Here is a 19,997-nt window from a genome sequence, read left to right on the forward strand (position 1 = left end):
TGAGATATGCCTTGGGTGACCACAAGTCCAACAAATGATTGGATCCTGTGTCTGCCCTCCTAGGCCTCTACCTCGTCCTCTTCCTAATGCCATCACTAGTACTGGTCGATAGTCCATAAGGACTGTGTTGCCCTCGTCGTCATGTGAGACGTAAGGGTATATATAAGTCTCTTCCTCATTCGGCTCTTCCACATAGTGGACTAGAGCGTCGCTCGATGGATGGGTCATGTAGGGACTAGGCGGTCTAGGTATGCCTATAGGGTTTATGTCCATCCTAGGAACAGTCGGCTTAATATCATTAGGCGCAAGAAGGGCCAATGGGGCTCTCCTTCCGAAGAATGGCTACGTTGTGTTCGCTAGGTAGGGCTGGCCATATGGTCGCGAGTACGAAAGTCTTCTTGGTAATCTACAATGCACCACGTCATGACCGAACCTACCGCAATTAGCGCAAGGTCTTGACCTAGGTTCTTGACACTCGGTCGGCAAGTGGTTTCCGCCACAGTACATGCATTGGACGTGTGGGCGCATTGGTTATCTCAACATGTCTTGCAGCTTGGCTATCTCCATCTTTACATTAGCCAAGTCCTGGTTTGTCTCGGTGGCTTTTCCCTTATCTTGGGTGGTTGGGCCTGATCGTTTGCTAGATGTTGAAGCTCTCTCTAAGCTCCGCGAGTTGGTTTCTTCTGAGTTTAAGCTCCTGGAGCTTCTCTCTTTCAACTGGTCGTCAACTCTAATGGCTTCCTCAAAAACCCTAGCTAGCGCGTCGTCTCGCTGTAAGCTTGAGTTGCCTGCCAAATCCTTATACAATTCCTCATTTCGAATTCTGCTAATGAATACAATTGACACTGCTCTTTCAGTTGGTCGTTCGCTCATAGGGATTCTCTTGAAGAGACTCCTCACGTGGGTCACGTAATCGCGAATGTCCTCCTTCTCCTTCTACTTGACATTCATTAGTCGCACTAGCAGATTGTCGAAGTATCCAGGCTCAGCAAATCTCTTGATGAAGAGATTCTTGAGAATGTTGAAGTTGGTTCGCTCTGCAGCATCTAAACTCATATACCAAGTCCTACCCTTATCACCTAAGTAGAGCCCGAATGCTTGAGAGTGTTGAGTCAGGTCGGTGAGGCTGTTGGCTTCGCAAACTTTCTCAAATTGCTCTACGAAACTATATGGATTGTCATGGGGCTGGTACTTGTCGAGCTACTTTGCAACGATTGGGATTTTGGACTGGCTCTTGGAGCCTTGGTTTGCTTCTAATTCTGCTAGCAGTGATTGCTAGTGCTGCGGCACTTTGCTCTGCTATTGTGTTGTCTAGTAATCGCTTCATGAGAAGCTCACTCAATGTTAAGTCTCCTTCCACGGCTCTCTTGTGATCAGTTCGATTTCTACTGGCTAGGTTCAGCACCAGCTGTACCTCGCGCAATTCTGTGCTTTGCCTTTGGCTCCTAGCCTGCTGGTCTCTGTTGTACTCTACTATGCTTTGCAGTGCCTTGTGGGCTAGCTTCCTCTCCTCTTCTAAGTCTGTGATGATGGCATTTGCTATCCTGCCGTGGTGCTCATACCGAGCGTGCGCATCATAGCTACTAACCAGCTTTTGAATCACCTCTGGAAAGACTCCTAAGTCGAGTCCCTTGTTCGGCCTACGGTCTAGGTTTTCTTTTGCCATCGGTGTGTTCTCGTGCTCCACCAAGCTATAGATCAGGTTGAGTAAGTTTGTCAAATCCACCTCTTTGGCACCACTTGCTTGATTCTACTCCGTGTGTCAATAGTCTGTCTATGTCTTTGGGTCTTCTCCTATTGGTGGGTTCCTTGAGTTGTTTATCTGAGTGAGTTCCTTGACTTATTAAATACAATCCTCAATTTATCTCCTCTCAGCGTGTGTGTTCCTTCACGTGCACTTGTGCTCAATCAGGCTTTCAGTTTTCCTTAAGTGTATTTCAAGTGTGGAAATTCAATGTGAGTGTGGCAAACAATATCTAAGCCTCTTACGCACTCTCGCTTCGTTTTGGGCCTGATAGGCTTATCGATCAATTCTCTAGCCGTCTTGATAGGGTTTTGGGTTTTCATGCTACATTGCCTTGCTCGTTCTTGGTCCGCTCAGGGTTTATGGCTCAGTGGGTTGTCTCTAGGACTCTAGGTCTCGCGATAGACTACGCAAGCTACTAAGCAGCTGCGCCTTACGATTTTGCCTATTCCTTGCACTAGAATTAGGTTCTGAGCATCAGGAGGACTCGCGACAAGTTGTGCGGCTAAGCTCTAGCTGGATCTGGTCAAATTTTTGAAAAACTTGGAAAAGTCCACACTCGGCCCAACTTGTTCGAATTGGGTTGCTCGGATGGGGCTGAGGACTGAGCGGGATGGTTGGCCGAGGGCCGAGTTTGTAAGTAGGGCCGAGTAATGTCACTCGGATAGTCCGAGTAGGGTTTTGGGCCGAGTCGGCCGAAAAACAAAGGGCCGAGGGCCGATTCTGGGACTTGGCCCAGAAACCAACCGCTCGGACGAGCAAGTTGCATGCGATGAGGCAACATCGAGGCGATTTTGATCAAAACTAACGATTTAGCTAATCATTTCACACACAACCTTCCAGATCACAACTAGGGTGCAAGGGGAAGTGATTGATATACATGAAGCAATCGGTAGGCTCTCCGGCAATAAGATCGAATCGATTCTCCGCGGGCTCTCTCTCTCTCTCTCTCTCTCTCTCTCTCTCTCTCTCTCTCTCTCTCTCTCTCTCTCTCTCGCAAGGGTTGCAAATGAGCTCTCCCTTGGCCTCTCGGATCTTAAACCCCTTCTCGAGTAAGGTTTGGATGCTCCCAATCACTCACTTGCCGACATTAAGCATCCCAAGCAATCTTTGTGCCATTTTTTGCATGATTTGTGCCCTGTTTTGCAACGGTAAACCCTACCCTTTTCTGATTTTATTTCCTAATCCTAACCTACATTAAATGCAACAAGAATCAAAAGCAAAAAATTGAAATGATTTCTCCATGTTTTCCAATCATCAAACAAACAAAATAACCCAAAATACTTACTCAAAAAACCCAACTTCCTACCTATCTCAAACTCTGATTCGGGGATGAATCCCTTACTTCGATGCTCTATATGAGGGGCGCAAGTGCTCAAGCTTGAATCCATTGGTCCCAAAAACGGAACCAAAATGTAGAGGAATCTCATACTCAACCGCGAAGATCCACGGACCGCTTATTGTTTCAAGCGTTTCAAGCGAGCTCTAATGGCTATCTCTCACCTAGCCAATGCGTCGTCGATCCTACGAGTGTAGTGAGCTTACCTTGATGCCGAAATGAGTTGCCTCCTCTCTCGCACACGCCAGTAACTCCACGATCCTAGATGCTAGCTCAAGCATCCTCAAGCCTCCTCCATCTCCAAGCTCCATCCACCATAGCCACGCGCGCGAGAAAAGAGAAGAGAAGAGAAGAGAAGAAGAGAAGAGGAGATGGTGAAGAGCTTCACCCTCTCGATCCCTCACTCCCACACACTCACTCCCTCACACTCTCACACTCCCTCTCTCAAGAGCACACACAAGCAAGGAGAAGAGAAGAATAGAAAAAGAAGAGAACTCTTATTAGCCACACACCAAAAAAATGAGCTTCCATTCACTTTTTGAACTTTATATACAAGCCCTAAAATCCCATGGGTACCCATCCCTTTTTTACATAACCGGCCGTTGTGGCAAGGTCCTTTCTCTATTTCCCTCTTCTAGCCTTATGCCTCTAGCCTACACCCGTCTATTATTTTACAATTGGCATAGGAGGGAGCCTGGCGCTCTTTTACAAGAGTTTTTAGAGCTTTTTGAGGTGCCTTTCATTTAAAATTGCACTTTTTGCCCCAGCTTAGCTTTAGAGGCTGCCTGCATGTCTTTGCTCTTTTTCCATCTTTTTTCCGCTTTTTTTCTTCATTTCTCCACCATCTCGACTTGGGGTTAACACTTCACATAGTATTAGAGCTAGTGCTCTTCTAAAGAATACCCTATGGTTATTGTGGAGGCTTTGTATGTGTGAGATACACCAACAACACATAACCAATTCACAATGTTTGAGACTCCTTCCTCTTGGGATCTTGCTATGTCTTTTCAAACTTCTCCTCCACTAAAGGCCTTAATGAGGAGGACAACACATCATTTCTTTCTTCTTCTTGGCCAGATGTGGGACTTATTACAAAAGCAGAGTTTAGTGAATTCTTATGTATCAAATATTCCCACCACTCTCAAGACACTCTTGGAAGCCTTGCGAATCAATCAAGATCCTATAGTGAGGTTGGCCACCTCTCCACTCAAGGAGAACACGTTGCATTCGAAATGATTGGTGACTCATTTTTTTCATCACAACCAAGCCTTTTGTTAGGTTTGTATAACCCTTTTGAGTCATATGATAGAAAAACCTTCCCTATTTCTTCTTATGGTATGCTTGATCCACACTACAAAACGTTTAATTATGCTAATTTCAATTGAGGAGGTGTTCAAAGTAGGCATACTTCCATAGGTATACATGTTGCAATGCATAGAGTTGGTAATACTCCTTCGTAATTCTCACTCATGTGACTACCATGCCCATAGTCTACACTCACTTATGGATCCACAGTGCACACATCTTGCATGCATGGTGGGCACTCCAGGGTTAATTCGCAAGTGTACTCCACTCCCTCATCTTACCCACTCTTACACACCCTACTCCTCATTTAGCACTAATACTCCCATTATTATAGCCAAGAATGCCTTTATGGATAAGACTCATTTTAATAGGTTGAATTTCATGACTTGGTATAAACTTATGCAACAAGGGCTTAAGTCTTAGGGCCTTTGGGACCTAGTAGTTGGTTTGCAGTCTATGCCAGATCCTCAAGTAGCTCACCCTAACCATATCTGTCAATGGAGAGGTTGCAATGCTACAACAAATGCCAAGTTAATGCAAGGGGTACTTCCTAAGTTTCACTCAAAGTTAAAGCACTGTTCCCTAGCATACAATCCTTGAAGTCATCTCTTTGACCTCTATGTGGCAAGAGATTGAACCCAATGTATCAATCTTGATTATGAGTTGTGGGAGTTTTCTATTAAGGGGATGATATGAAAGTCAAGTTGGTTGAATCTAGGTGGTTACTCATTGATTTCACCACTATTGGGTTGCGGAACTCAAATGACAATCAAGTTATATTCTTCTTTAGCAAGGTCCCTATATAATATTGTCAATTTATGTAGCACATCATTTCATTACCCTGATTACCAACCTTCTATGAGTTCAAATGCCAGTTTTTGCATTACACAAGACTACATGATCAAGTCCACAAGAAGTTCTCTCTCCATTCTCACTTTTAGAGGGGGCTTTGGTAACCCCTTCTTCAAAGAGGTCATTCAAAGGTGGCAAGAATTCCACGATGGGAAGGCAATCCAAACCAAGGGTAATGCTCCTCCCTCAAACAAAACGAAAGAAACAAAGAATTCAAAGAACCTACATCCACCTAGCACAACAACTCCCTAAAAGAATAGGTTTTACACACATTGCCGATGTTGGGTCCATGTACAATGTCGTACTAAGGCCCAAGGTCTTCCAACTAAGAAACCATAGCAAGTTGCAATTACATCCACAAGTGGAACTCCCCAATGATAGTTGAGTAGGGCTATGCCTCTAGCTATTGCACCACTTGCTCATGCTTCTTTTGGTACATAACCACCTCATTGACATGTCACTAGATATGTAGAATATGGACACTCCCCCCCCCAAAAAAAGCCACAAACAACCTTATTGGTCTCTACTGAAGGATTAGTTGAGCAATCTGCTAAACCCACTCCATTAGATTCTTCACCACAATTACTTCTAGCCACCAGTCTCGGGTCTTCTCATGTACCCCTCCCTCAAACCACTTCCCCACCTCGCAATGAGCTCCATTAGTAAAGACACGTTGATGCCCATGTGCGATGGTGGCCACACACTTAGTCTAGCACCCTTATTTTACAGTAATCTAGGCTAATCTAGCTTTTCCTTAGCACTCTTAGACTAATGAGTCGGTCCATAGGCTACCTTGCTTTAGGATCATCTTTCATTTGTCTTTCCCTTCATTCATACCTTTTATTACGGTGTTTCATTTTAGATTTTCTTTTCTTTTCCTTTGAATTGTTGCATCTCCCTATAAAACCCTATTATACAGGTTCTAATCTCTTTTGTACGGTTTTGTATTTCAATCTAGGACTAACATGCAAGTTTGCATCAGATTGGTGCATGGAGACATGTAAAGCTCACTACGCCTTTGTGTTTTTTCCTTCCTTGGAGACTCGCTCTACAAATACCCCTCACTTCCTCCCCTCCCCCCTTCCCTCGCGGCCTATAAAGAAATGCTTATCTATAGAACAAACACAATCATACAACAAATGCACATATTGATAAAGTAACATAGTTAGGGCTAGGATTAGGATTAACACAAACACAGTGAATGTGAAAAATAATGAAAGTTGAGTAACGTATGAATAAATAAAATGCTCAATGCAGAAAACACACTATGCACAGTGAAAACTAACCTTGAAACTCCGGTCTCTCAAGGATCGAGGCATAGAGTACGAGTGAAAGAGTATATCATACTCTTACGGATCTCGAAACACAATAGACAGCCTCCAAATGTGTCTACTAGCACACAACTTGAGATGGTCATATCATTATCAAATGGGTAGAGTAAGGTAAAGATTAGCAAAACATAGATCAAGTTGATGATGTGGTAGTTGTATAGATGTAGTCTGTAGCAAAATGCAAATTAGGGTTGATATGGCATATTAGTAATTTTAGTTTGCTACAAAACACATCCTCCAGAGTGTCATGGGGCTATAAGGCGGCATTTCAACCTCCAAGGTGTCGTGGGCTACAAGGCAGAAATAGGTGAGGTTGCTACAAAACACATCCTCTAGGGTGTCATGGGCTACAAGGCAGTAACACAGCCTCCAGGGCACATCATGGGCTACAAGGCGACAATAGATTAGGTTTTTCAATAATAATAGACGACTTGAAAATAGTAAACATAAACTAGATAGCAATATGTAGTAGTTAGCACAGCCACTTGGTAGATACTTGATTAGCAGATTGAAAGTAGTCCCAAACAACAATAAAAGGTTGGAAAAAAAAATTGCCAAATGGTAGACAATGATGATGGACGACTTCAGCTAAGATATACTCTACGAATGGGGTACGGAGAGTAAAGAGATGGCACCTGTAAATTGCAAAGACAAGATTAAGGCTGAGTGGTGGGCAACCTATCTATTTGTAGTTGGTTGGGTTTACCAAATTTTTGTTTGGCTTATGGGACATAGACACTTTCTTGGATTGCATTTCTTTTAATGAAAATTTTGATAGTCTTATTAATTAAGCTTGATTTGGGGCTTTTCTAAGTGGCTAATCAACATGTAATGCATTTTTATCTCATCACCCCCTCTCAAGCCTAAAACTGGAACCAAAAAGGGGTTGTACTAGTCCAAGCCCAAATCTTGTTTTTTTGCCCCCAAGGCATCCCACCCCAAAACAACCATGGCATCAAATAAAGGGTGCATGTCGACTACCCAATGACACACCAAGATTGTAAATGTGATAGTAATCTTATCAAGGGAGCCCAAGTGATCACCCTAGAGAGGTGAAGGCATCAAACAAAGAGTGCCCATGAGCTACCCAATAGCCTACTAGGACCTACAAAGGCAAATGGAACCGTAGTGGACTTTTTCTATTGGTTGAAGGGCTTTTAACCTTTGATTGGATTTAGCAAATATGGTGGATCCAGAGTTGACCTCTCTTTGAAAAAAAAGGGATAAATGCACGCATGCATGTTTACAAGAATAGAATGCCAATGTGTGGGTTTATGCAAGAGGTAATACAAATCATCATGCTCATGCAAAATGCAATGCAATGGTGCCACTTGGATAGTGCCCTCATAGGAGAATTGTTCACTTCTCAAGCGCCCATTTATAATCATAGTCATCTAGAGGATACGGATAATGATACAATGTACAAATAATAAATATCTGTGAAGCAATAATGAACCAAAATCCTATCAACCTCAAGAGAAGAAGTGTTACGTCCTTGGACATTTGGATGGGCACTAATAGCATTGGTCACATTAGTCATAAGGTGACTTAGTGCAAATGCGCTAAGGGCACTTTGGGGGTAGGGCCGACTCAAGGCCCTATTGTACAGATTCATTTTGTGATCACCACTCTTGGCCCATTGGCTGATGTATTCATATACTTGGATGGTCTAGGCTAGTGGTATGGGACACAAACCCTTGGGATGTGGTTGTGACCTAAAGTACTACTAGCTCACAAGGTCAAGGATGAACCCATTTAGCTCTATGGCTAGGAGCTGAGTCTAATATCCAGTCCCTTTCATTGTCAATGTGGCTTGTATCGTATCTGGAGTGCAAGTTTGATCCTAGGGGGATTTGTCATTGGTATAAAAGTGTGAATCTACAATTGGACACGAGATAGGATGGCATGCACAAAACCACTTTTTCTCATGAAACCATGATGTTCATGCCTAACAAGTACACCTTTATCTTGTTAAGGGTGGTATGGGACACTACTAGCAGGAGGGGTGTGCATGAGGGGCACGTGTTGTAGTTGTGGATATGATGGCAAGGTATTTTTCTTGTTCATGCTTGAATACATGGACGCTTGATTGGAGATTTTGAGGGTGTTGGAAACTTTATTTCTCAAAGGGAGATAGAGGATTTTTACATATCCTTTTAAAATCATATATGCACATGATAGGAGTGCAATGGAAGATAAATATCTAACATAAGTAGTTTAGTCGTGTAGTGCTTAGAGGAGTCATGAAAATTTCATATGAAGAGGATTTTCTTTGGGCTTCTATTATTTGATTACATTGGCATGGACATGCATACATTGCATAGCTCGAGTGTTAGTTCCTAAGTGTGAGATAAAAGGCAACTAAACAATGTACATTGATGCCTAGAGACTTATACAAACTAATTTGGGTGGACCTTTGTAATATGCCACTTTCATTTAATTACTTTGAGACAGATAATGGTTTGATATCTTGCCATTTTGCCACCAAAAAAAAAGGTCCCTAAGGATGACAAAGCTAGTAAGATCCTACTTATGTACAATGATGCATGGAGACTTACACAAACTACTTTTGAATAAACCCTTGTACTATTTGTTTCCAATTATGGCTATTATGTTATGGACAAGTGAGAATAATATCATCAACCCTATATTACAACTACCAACAAGCTAAATATAAAGTCTCTTCAATTGAGTCCACATTAGTACTACAAGAAAGCATGATTGAAACTGCAATCCCCCACTACAGTGCTTCAATCTTCCATCTTCAAAGTCATGTAAAGATTGGTATTGCATCCACACTAACCAGGTCCATCATTGGTTTCAAGAAATGAATTCCTATGGGCACAAAGCATGGTTCACATAGATCATCAATTATATCCCAATGTTGTGGAGAGGGTGCAAAGTCGTAATGTTTCAAGGAGATCAACCTCTTACCAATGAGTTCAAAACCTCCCAACTACCTTTGCCTAGCATGTCGTTTGATTTTTTTTTCTGTTGAGAAGCTTATCAACTAGCAAAAGGTAGCTTCCATCTTGCACACCATATGAAAAAAGGGGGAAAAAAAGAAGATCAAGGAAAGAGAGGAGAAGGGAACCTTTTGTACATGTACCTTTGCAAACGAGCAAAGGTTTTTATGCCACCTTTCGAAGATGTTCTACATTAACACTAGCCTATTTTGTTGGCAAATGAAAGAGAGAAAATTTTGATTGTTTGGTTGCATAATGTTCTAAACAAATCAATGATTAAGAATGCATACAAAGTACTTGTCATAGCTCAGCTTAAGCTTAAGGTTAGAATATAACGAAGTGAAGGTTGGGGGCATGATGCTCCCAAATCTAGTATTATCATGATAACTATCATATAATATTTCCTTACAAGTAGGGCTATGAGGTCTTAAGATCTTATCATGTGTTTTTCAAAGATAAACATGTTTGTACACATTGACGATTCCAAGAATTTTGACCAAAATGCCAAAAAACTGAGGGAGGCCAGGGTAGACTGGTCTAGAAAATAAGAATATACAAATACTTTTTATCCCTAAACATGCATTACGTGTACATGCATGCATGTAACTGTTCTGCATTGTGAACCTCAAACTTGCATCTCAATTTAACTCCTCAACTCAAGAAATTCTATTTTTTGAATCAGCACCTTTTTTTAAACTGCTGTCAATAGGGGGTATATCTGCTTACAGGTGAAAGCTTGTCAAAATTGTGAATGCTTCAGCCTTTCTTATTGCAACAAGAACAACATGAAAACTGGGAACCCTTGGGGTGAAATGCCTCAGAGGGTGTTACACATACCCATTAAAGGTTGACCCGAAATGGGAGTGAACCGTAAGTAGGCTTGTCTCTTGGTTTCCATTATCAAGTCATTACACAATGTCTTTTCCAGAATGAATGCTCAATATTTAGGAAAATTTGAATTTCTCCTAGCTTTTCTTCAATTCATATAGTTTTCTAAATACCACTTGTATGTATCAATAAGACCATCCTTGAGTGAGATCTTTGCTTGCCAGCCCATGCTTGCCAATTTCCCACTGTCCATGAGTTTTCGTGGAGTACCATCAGGTTTGCTTGAATCCCATACAAGCTTGCCTTTGAAGCCAACCACCTCCTTCACTAATTCAGCCAACTCTTTGATTGTTACCTCTTTCCCACTTCCCATATTTATGTGAGAAATATCACTATAATTCTGCATAAGAAACAAGACAGCATCTGCCAAATCATCCACATGAAGAAACTCACGCAGAGGGGAGCCTGTGCCCCATACTACCACCTCTTTTGCTCCAGAAACCTTGGCTTCATGGAAACGCCGAATTAATGCAGGAAGAACATGTGAATTCTCGGGGTGAAAATTATCATGGGGGCCATACAGATTTGTTGGCATGCCAGAAATTGCATCCCAATTGTATTGAATCCTGTATGCCTGACACATCTTAATTCCTGCAATTTTGGCAATAGCATACCATTCATTTGTCCGTTCCAAGGAACCTGTAAGAAGCAACTCCTCCGTGATGGGCTGTGGAGCAAACTTTGGATAGATGCAGGAAGAACCAAGAAATAGAAGTTTCTTTACTCCACTTTTGTAAGCAGCATCAATCACATTGGTCTGTATCTGCAAATTTATGCCAATGAAATCTGCAGGATATGTATTATTTGCATATATTCCCCCCACCTTGGCTGCAGCAACAATGACATACTCAGGCCTAAACTCGTTGAAGAAGTTCTCCACAGCAAGTTGTCTTGTGAGATCCAATTCTTTGTGTGTTTTCAACACAAGATTTATAAAGCCTTCCTTCTTCAGCTTTCTCACAATTGCTGAGCCTACCAGGCCAGAGTGTCCAGCCACAAATATTTTGTCTTCCTTGTTCATAACCATCTTTACTCCTGTCATTCAGATGCCAGTTAGCTATTAATGCAAACGAAACATGGTAACATCATACATTACGTATTTAGCTATCCACCTCCACTCATACTTTTACACATTCATACTACAGCACCACCAGTAGAAGGCAACAGTGTGACTAGTATAAAGGAAAAGGTCATAGCCACAGATGGGGCAAGTAATTTACTACACAACATATAGATGTGAAATAATTTAGTCTAGGTAGGGCATACAATAATGTCGAATGGAAAGGACAGAGGAGGAACATTTCCCTCTCAGAATGGTTATGTCAGAAGTGCAGTCTCAATTTTCAACTTTGGGATGAGGAACCTCCCATTGAATAATGTAGCCATTGTCTTTGCCAGACAACTACTCTTCTCAGTTTCTACTCACCAATCCAGCAACCTCTCATGTTAAATAGCAATGACCACAGAATTTGTGTCAAGTAGAAAGGAACACAGCAAGTCTGTGACAGTTCATCCAATCCTTTGAAAGTTTTAGTCCACAAAGTCAAGATGCAGAAGAGAGAAGGAATGCTAAGAAACTAAATTCTAAATTTATGTGCAAGTACAACAAATACAGGCACAGAAGTTTCAAAGAAGAAGTTGACACTGACACACACATAGCATACATGTATCAGCATTCTTTTGCCAATTAGTTCTGGCCCTGCAGCATTGGTAACAAGGTAGCCAAGAAGGCCAAAGGACTACCCTTTTGCATTGAAGTGTCAGCTCCATCATACAGAGGATAAACAGAAGAAGTGGATATCACATTCATTATCAGGTCAGTCAAAGTAGTGGGGTTGGATTGTAGATTCAAAATGCATGTCCCCACAGTAGCTGTCAACACTCGCTTCAGCTCTCAGATGAACTTTCACTTCTAGAAAATCCTCAAAAGGTTTCTCTAGAAGCTCCAAATGGCAAATTTCGGTTCTAGTTAGAGAACCAAAACTATCTGCTCCATTTATTGCTCCTTCAGAGGGTGTGCCACTAAGCCAACTCTCCAATTTCAATCTCATTTTCTTCAACCTGAGGAAAGCTGATTGTTTGAATATATATTCATTATTCCTCAATCATTTCCAACACATAACACACTAAAACATTGATCCATCAACTGGTACAACCATACCAGATTTTAATTTGCTGTTGTTGCTACTGTCTGTAACAGTCATTTACAGCAGTCTATCGCTGTTTTCACATCTATTGTAAATCTGAGCATCATTAAGCAGCCAATGCAATAACTGCCTGAATGGTTGTCATCCCTAGCTGTGGGGGTGACATTTCCTCGTAGTCTTGAACAGAAGATCACTGGTAATAAGCCCAACTTTTCTCTTATCAGACATCCCATCAGCCTAAATGCCAGTCTTATAATACACCCCAAGTCCATAGTTCACAACACGTGAACCAAGATGCTCTCCCTGCTCCTTTTAAACCTTACTGGATCTCCACAATCAATCCTGCCATGGTTCACAACAACAAAAAGGAACACTAAACTCCTATACAAGAAGTGTTGAACCACTGGGTGGGTTAATGTTGTACACTACCTTATGACCTATCACCTCCCCTGCCAATGGCCGAAACTCAACTACCTCCTCCAAAGTGGTGAGAAAGTGGCAGGTAATGGTTGTTATCAAGGTGGCCTCTACAGGTAAAATTCAAAGACTGTAAGCAGAGTGTAAGAGGTGGCACCTATAGCGTAAGAGGTTGTGCCTTTGTAGAAGCGATTGTGGATGAAACACCATGGTAGTAAAAACACAGATACCAGCCTGCAGAATTGCCTATAGGGTAGTGAACAATCAGCAAATCAACAAAAGAACTCACAGCCACAGGAAATACTCCTACTCGGAAACCCGAACGTCGATTGGCCCCAAAGGTTGGTGCCCTGGCAGTAATTCTTTATCCTTTTTAAGATCCTGTTGATGTATTTATTTTCCCAATTGCATGCACGCAGAAACCAGAGGCATACCAAACCAAACGTAGAAATGTCAGTAACACAAATGACCCAAGCAACATGTGCACCTGCTCTTGCCATACACATGTCCTAACATGTATTTACAAACCACAGTAGTCAGTATGATACTTGGTGCTATGGTAAGCATCCATTCATAACTGCATAAACAATAGTGACTAGTGCACTGATCACAGTAGGTCCCGACTCCTAAAGTAGATAACTGTCAGCAAACAGAACCTTGTGTTGAGCCACTAAAATTGTGTGATATCCCGACTTTGATTTAAAATCTTCCCAACTTCTCACAAAATGGACTTGAAGAACTCTAAAATCATTGAATAAAAAAGATCTCAAGCAAAAAAAAACCCAAGGTTCGTAACCCGACATTTTTTCCAAATTGGCGAGGACTGTAGCCACCCGTCACAAAAGTTACCATGTGAACAAGAGTTATAAGCCATATTAGTCATTAGTGTCAGTGTCTATAGTACAGATGGCCCAAAAATACTAGATTTTTTGACAAAACTAGCATATTTTTTATATTTTGGATATTATTTATTGTAAATATCTTAAAAATCTATGAAAACTTCTAAAACAGGGTGTCATGTAAAAAAAGCAAGTGGCTTTTTCAACCAGTTTCAGAGATTTAATGCAAAAAAAAGGATTGGCAAAATTGCGCACGTCGCAATCACAGTTTACAGGTAGCAAACAGCACTCCGAACGGGAAGGAGTGATCTAACAGATTTCTAACCAAGCATTCTATGATTTTACCCCCCTTTCGGAGCCAACGGAGCCATCAGATTTGCGATTTGAGCATCAGATTGCATCTTGAAAGCTTCAGATTGCTGATTTTGCCAAGATCCCCTCCATAAAGAGCTCTTCTTCTTAGCCACAACCCTTCTTATCTAACTTAGCTATAAATAAGAAGCATGGGGAGCAGTTGAGAGAGGTCCGAGCAAGAGGGAAGAGACCCTTATCAGGAGTATAGAGCAAGAGGGAGGAAAAGAGAGGGAGGTAGAAGGATACCCCCCCCCAAAGAGGCTGTGAGAGGGAGCTAGAGAGGGGGAAATTGGAAAAAGAGAGAGAGAGGGAAGAAGATCTCGAGAGACTGGGAGAGAGGAAATTAGAGAGGAGGTTAAAGAGGAAACGAATTAACTCAACCTCCCCCTATCTCGGTCTTCAACTCGGCAAGTTGCTCTCACGCTCCCCCATCCCGAATTCATTCCACCTTCTCTATCTCTCAAACCCGCTCGTGAACAATGGCTCCAAAGCAACAAGGCGGAAAGACAATGAAATTCACCGCAACCAGTCAAAGAACGACTATTGCCAAAGATACGGGAATGCCCAAGGTTGCCAGAATTGCCACTACTAATGGAACATTGGATGTGGCGAACGCAAGCGCAAGCAAAGACGAAATTCCCAATGACATTGTGTCAAACCAAGTTATTCACAACTCAAAAATAGGCTATTATTTTCATATCGCCACATAAAATAATAAGGTTTTTTCGAAATTAAGTACATAAAATGTTAGCTTTTGCATTTACACTTATACGAGATATCAATTTCATCTAGAGTATATTAACACACGCACAAACGGTTAACAGCTACCTATGATTTGTAGATAGATTAATTGAGATCATAATTCATAGAATCATGATGGAAATAGTTATAGGAGGTTATTACACGAAATGAGTAAAGGACATTATGCGCACTCGAGATTAGTAAAATAACTCGATATAATTATTGCCAAATGCAACAATGATTAGGAGTTGATTAACGCTTAAAAAGTGAAAGTCTATTTAAAGAATCTTGTAATTCTTCATCTCGTTAAATTATTATCACAATATTTTTATAAATACCAACTAAAGGAAATTCGCTTATATTGGGTAAGTTAGCCCTAAACAGGAAATTCGTGTCTTGCTTAACAACGTTGAAAGATTTGTACTCAACACTTCTTTATGGGAAGAAGAATCCTCGTTAAAATGTAAGGTTACCTTGGGTTAAGAATCTACCTTGGCTATGTGAAGCTATGAACTGCACGATGGTGTGCTTGTCATTGTTTGAAAAATTTGTTTGTGTTTGCTAGCATCTAGATCTCTGATTAAAAACATTAACAAACAGGATAAAAGCAAAGATCGCGCTAGGCTACCCCTAAGCTAGCTACGAGACCCCACTCCAAGGGGATCATGATTATCGCTTTGAGAGGCTTAGACCGGCTCTGTAGCAGAAAGGTTTGTCCATAGGGATAGTCTCGAGCAGTAGGAAATGTGGATGCCAGGAGAGGCTCTAGCCGTAAATTCTGCATTACTCCTAGAATCTGACGAGCCCTTCGCAACCCAGGATGGGATCTTAGAACCCTAATACTAGTTACAAGGGAGGAATCTTAGTGGACAAAATACCCTCCTGGAATTCTATATATCTTCCGCAAGATCGAAAAGATGGAATTTGTAATAAACTTCTAATATAATAAAGTAATTTGTTTTTTATTCAAGGGTTGTTTAAATTGTATGCGTGACCGTGAAATAAATTATTTAACGGACTAATTAAAGAAGTTGGTTGTATATGTTTCAATAAATGTACTATAGGTAATTAAAAAATTAAAGATGATACTGTCATCAAAGGAAAGCGAGTAGGCGTGACCCTCGACGAGTCCATCCAACGGTAGGGTGGTCTCGGTTAGCTGGGAGCTTTTCTAAATCAACAATATAAATAGGAAGACGATAAATTGACCAACTAGTCATTAGGTAGAACCGACTTGCATTGTTTTAGGGGGCCAGAATGGGATTTTGCCTTATGGGCAAGAGAGTTGACGTATCTCACTCTCCTCCATCTCCCATTCTCTTTGAACCAAGTGCAATGGTAAATCCGCTTCAGTTCGAGTAATCCTCTAGGAAGTGGAAACTCGAAATTATTGACACTAGCTAGCTGTTAGGAGACTCGTCTGATTTTAGGAGCCTGAAAATTCAAGTCGATCCTAGTAGATTCGACCGAAACTCTTTTGTTGTAATGTAGACTCAGTAGGGCCTAAGTGACAAACCCCGTGATACTCCAAGGGAGCGCCGAGCGGCGTCATTTTGGAAAACCTACTGATGGACTACTAAAAGGTGCGCCTTGGATTGAGACTAGCGGATACCTCACAAATTGAAGGCCTATATTAACACAAAAGTATCATGCATTTTGGCCTAATTTTACTCCATAAAACAGCCCCACAAAAAGAAGGAAAAATACATTTATTTTCAGTAGAACAAATGCCAAAAAAAAAAACCCTATATAAGGACATGTTGTGGGCACACATCCTCTTCCTCTAATAATCTCTCTGATTTTGAATTACTCCTCTCAGTCTTCCCTTTCCTCTCCAGCCATCATTCATCATCTCCCATTAGCCACACCCAGTCCAAGAGCTACCACCCATCATTCAAGAGTTTTAACCATCAAGCTAGAGGTGCTGCCCTATCTAGCTACTACCAACCTACCATCTAAGGCTGCCAACAGCTATCATCAGCTACCACTCTATCTAAGTGTTGTCACCACCATCTGACATCATCATCAAGAAGATGTTGGCAATTGTGTGTCTTGCACAGCCATCTCCTACATATGAGCCTCATTCTGAGTCAAACAGGGACATTAGGAGCTCTAACACTCAATCTGTCATGTGTCTTGATGGAGGAGGCAGCTCTTTGTAGAGCATGCATTTCTTCTTTGGTTTGTTTCATGTGTGTTCACATTGGCTGATAAGTTTTCAGCCTCTCCTTTTCTTTTTCATTGGATTTGGGCTGCATTCTCATTGTCTAGGATGAGGGAACCAGCATTATAATGGCGATCAGCATTTTTTTCTTGGCATTTCCATTATTATATTTCTCAGATGCAAGTTGGCCAGCATTTTTCCCCCTAGTTTGACTAGGTCAGCCAGATTAGGGCATTTCCTACAATTCACAGCAAGCCCAATCAGTTGGCTGATCATTCACAAGTTTCGCTTCTGTAGGTTTCAACAAACTCCTACATACAAGGACTCTTCTCTATCTTCTGATGCTGCCTTCCATCATCAACCTAATCCAATGTCCTCACTGACACCTTGGACTACATGCAGCATGGACTAATCAATCCTCCTTTGTATTTAGCTTTCATTTGGTTCATAGGTTGCTGTTTGAAATAGATTTGTCACAAAAAATGCAATAGCCTCTCTCTTGTGAAGATATGCTAGGGTTTGCACAGAGAAAACACAGAACGTACAAACACGGCTAAACACAATAACTCAAACAATAATGCAATAAACGCAAACCCTAAACACAAAGCACCAAATGCAAAACACAAATAGAGAAAAAAAAGAGCTTTGAAGTGAATGAATCAATGTTGTAAATAAATGAGAGAATGTATAGAACGCTCAAGGGCAGAGCTGTCCGACAACCAATGGCTCTCATGGGAGCGGACCGAGGGAGTTGTCGATATGTATCGTCCATCAAAGATGGATCCTGAGTGCAATAACCACCAATCAAAGCAAAGCCTCATGAAGAAAAGTGATAAAAATAAAAAAATGACCTACTATAGATGCAAATGCAAATCAGGCCAATGCTGGAAATGGAAGGGCAGCAAGCTCGAAACTAGAACACAGCAGTCTCTAGAGTTGGAACTGATAAATGCAACAATGTAACCACCTGAAGATTATGGCACTTCATCATCGGCACCAATGGGAGGTTGGGCAACAATTATAGACCACTTAGGAGCAATTGTTGGGGGCTGGACAGCTAGTGGAAGAAGGCTGATGGCTATAGCTTGCAAGATAAGAATGGGCTGAAGGATGGGCAGCTTGTCTATTTATAGATGCATAAGGATCTGTCAGAAGTGGAGCAGCGGTGGAAGCATAAACATGTGCTGAAATAAACTGCTGAAACACAAGACAAAAAGAGAAAAGAAAAGAACACGATACAGATGAGAACTCAGATGTATGCACGGGAAATGGAATCCATATATCTGAACACAAGACAATCGCATACAACAGTGAGTCACTGGCTGCGTGGGCACTGGCACTGGCTCTGGCTCCTCTCTCCACACAGTCTGCAAATGGTGAAGATGATGATGACGATACTGACTGAGGAGGAGCACTGAGTATAAATAGGCTGAAAAAGTGGGGAGCAATAATGCTGGTCGGACAGCATTAATGCTGGCCGACTGGTGCATAAAAATGCTCCACTGGCATAAAATGCCACACCAGAAAAATACCTAAAATACCTAATAAAAATGCCCAACCCAGATCAAGCTCAGACTCACACATGAGCTGACAAATACTCTTCTAACACCCTCTCTCATATCATGGGTGATCTGATACAATACAATAGTACAATGAAAAGGAATTAGAAACTATACAACATAGAACCACCAAGTAGAACCATGGATACCCAAGCAGTGGGTGATCAAGCAACCACCAAGGTGCCTCGGAGAGAACCTGATGTCGATGTCGATCGTACCAAACACCTGAAAATAGAGAAGATCATAGCATATCTCTGTGTCCATCATCAATGTCTCGCAGTAGCATACAAGACCATCCTGTCAAAAATGCCCCTGAACATAGGTGACCATGGATTCTCCGCCTTTGGCCAGACCGCGAAAGTGTCCCCTCATGTGAGCTCCAGACGAAAGCCTCTCGCTCTCTGTCAGATAACCAGCTCATCATGAACCTGGATGTCAATCCCAGCTCCAGGATTTGATTCCGCCAAACTGAAGTTGATGCGTCAGGGACGTCCCTCTCTGGAACCTGCGCACCTGTATAAAAGTATAGATGAGGCGCGGCTGCCCCATCTGAACACCCGCTCACACTCCCTCTCTAGCACAAGAGAGTCGTGAGGGATGACCCCATCACCACCACTAGAAAGCAGCCAAGGAAGGGGCCACCAAGCCCTTCCCGCGATCCGAAGAAGAGGATCCCTTCCGCGCCTTGGACTTCACCTTGGTCGGAGGATCTGAGTCGGAGTCGGATAAAGGAGAGGACTCATCGGTAGAGTCAACATCCCGCTTCGTCTTCTGCTCCTCCTTCCTGGAAGCCGCTAACGTCTTGCAGTCCTTCCGCAAATGTCCCTTCTTGCCACAGTGGTAACACTGGGCCTTCAACTTCTTCTTCCCGTCACCCCTCTCTAAAGCTACATAAGCCTCGCCTCCATAATGTGCTGGAAGCCGCCCCTGTAATCTCAAGGATGTCTCATGCTCAAGAAGCATCGAGGTCATATGTGTAAAACTGACAGGAGTCGATGATGTCTGCGCCCGCAAAGCATTGGCCACTCCATCAAACTCCGGGGGAAGCTTGTAGAGGACCCCCCCGACGAGATGCGCCTCGGGAAGAGCAAATTGCATGTGCCGAAGCTGGTCCTGTACCTACGTAACACGAAGAAGAAAAGACTGAATAGTATCTTTCAGCTCAAACTTCATCTGCTGGAGCTAGCCATAAAGTGTGACTGCCCGCATGGTGGAAGGTGCCTCATACATCTGCTGCAACTTCTGCCATACTTCAGGAGATGTCCTACAAGAGGTAACCGCCGGTAAGACCGCTTTAGAAATACACCGAAGCAACGCCGAGTAAGCACGGGCATCGTCCGAGTCCCATGTG

General features: G+C 42.2%; 1 protein-coding gene across 3 annotated transcripts in view; it reads right to left on the reverse strand.

Moving 5' to 3' along the window:
• Window positions 1-10,279: 10,279 nt before the first annotated feature.
• LOC148018573 (GDP-L-fucose synthase 1-like) overlaps window positions 10,280-19,997 on the reverse strand; it is a 36,678-nt gene continuing 26,960 nt past the window's right edge. For all 3 annotated transcript variants that reach the window (XM_087662103.1, XM_087662102.1, XM_087662101.1), the window contains one exon: window positions 10,280-11,460. In XM_087662103.1, the coding sequence (XP_087518229.1) occupies window positions 10,514-11,452 (939 nt within the window). In that variant the 5' untranslated portion in view covers window positions 11,453-11,460 and the 3' untranslated portion in view covers window positions 10,280-10,513. The remainder of the gene's footprint in view (window positions 11,461-19,997) is intronic.

This window comes from Lygodium microphyllum, chromosome 21 (assembly GCF_053477565.2).
Source record: "Lygodium microphyllum isolate KBCC chromosome 21, Lygodium_microphyllum_v1.1.10, whole genome shotgun sequence".
In the NCBI taxonomy this organism is placed as follows: domain Eukaryota; kingdom Viridiplantae; phylum Streptophyta; class Polypodiopsida; order Schizaeales; family Lygodiaceae; genus Lygodium; species Lygodium microphyllum.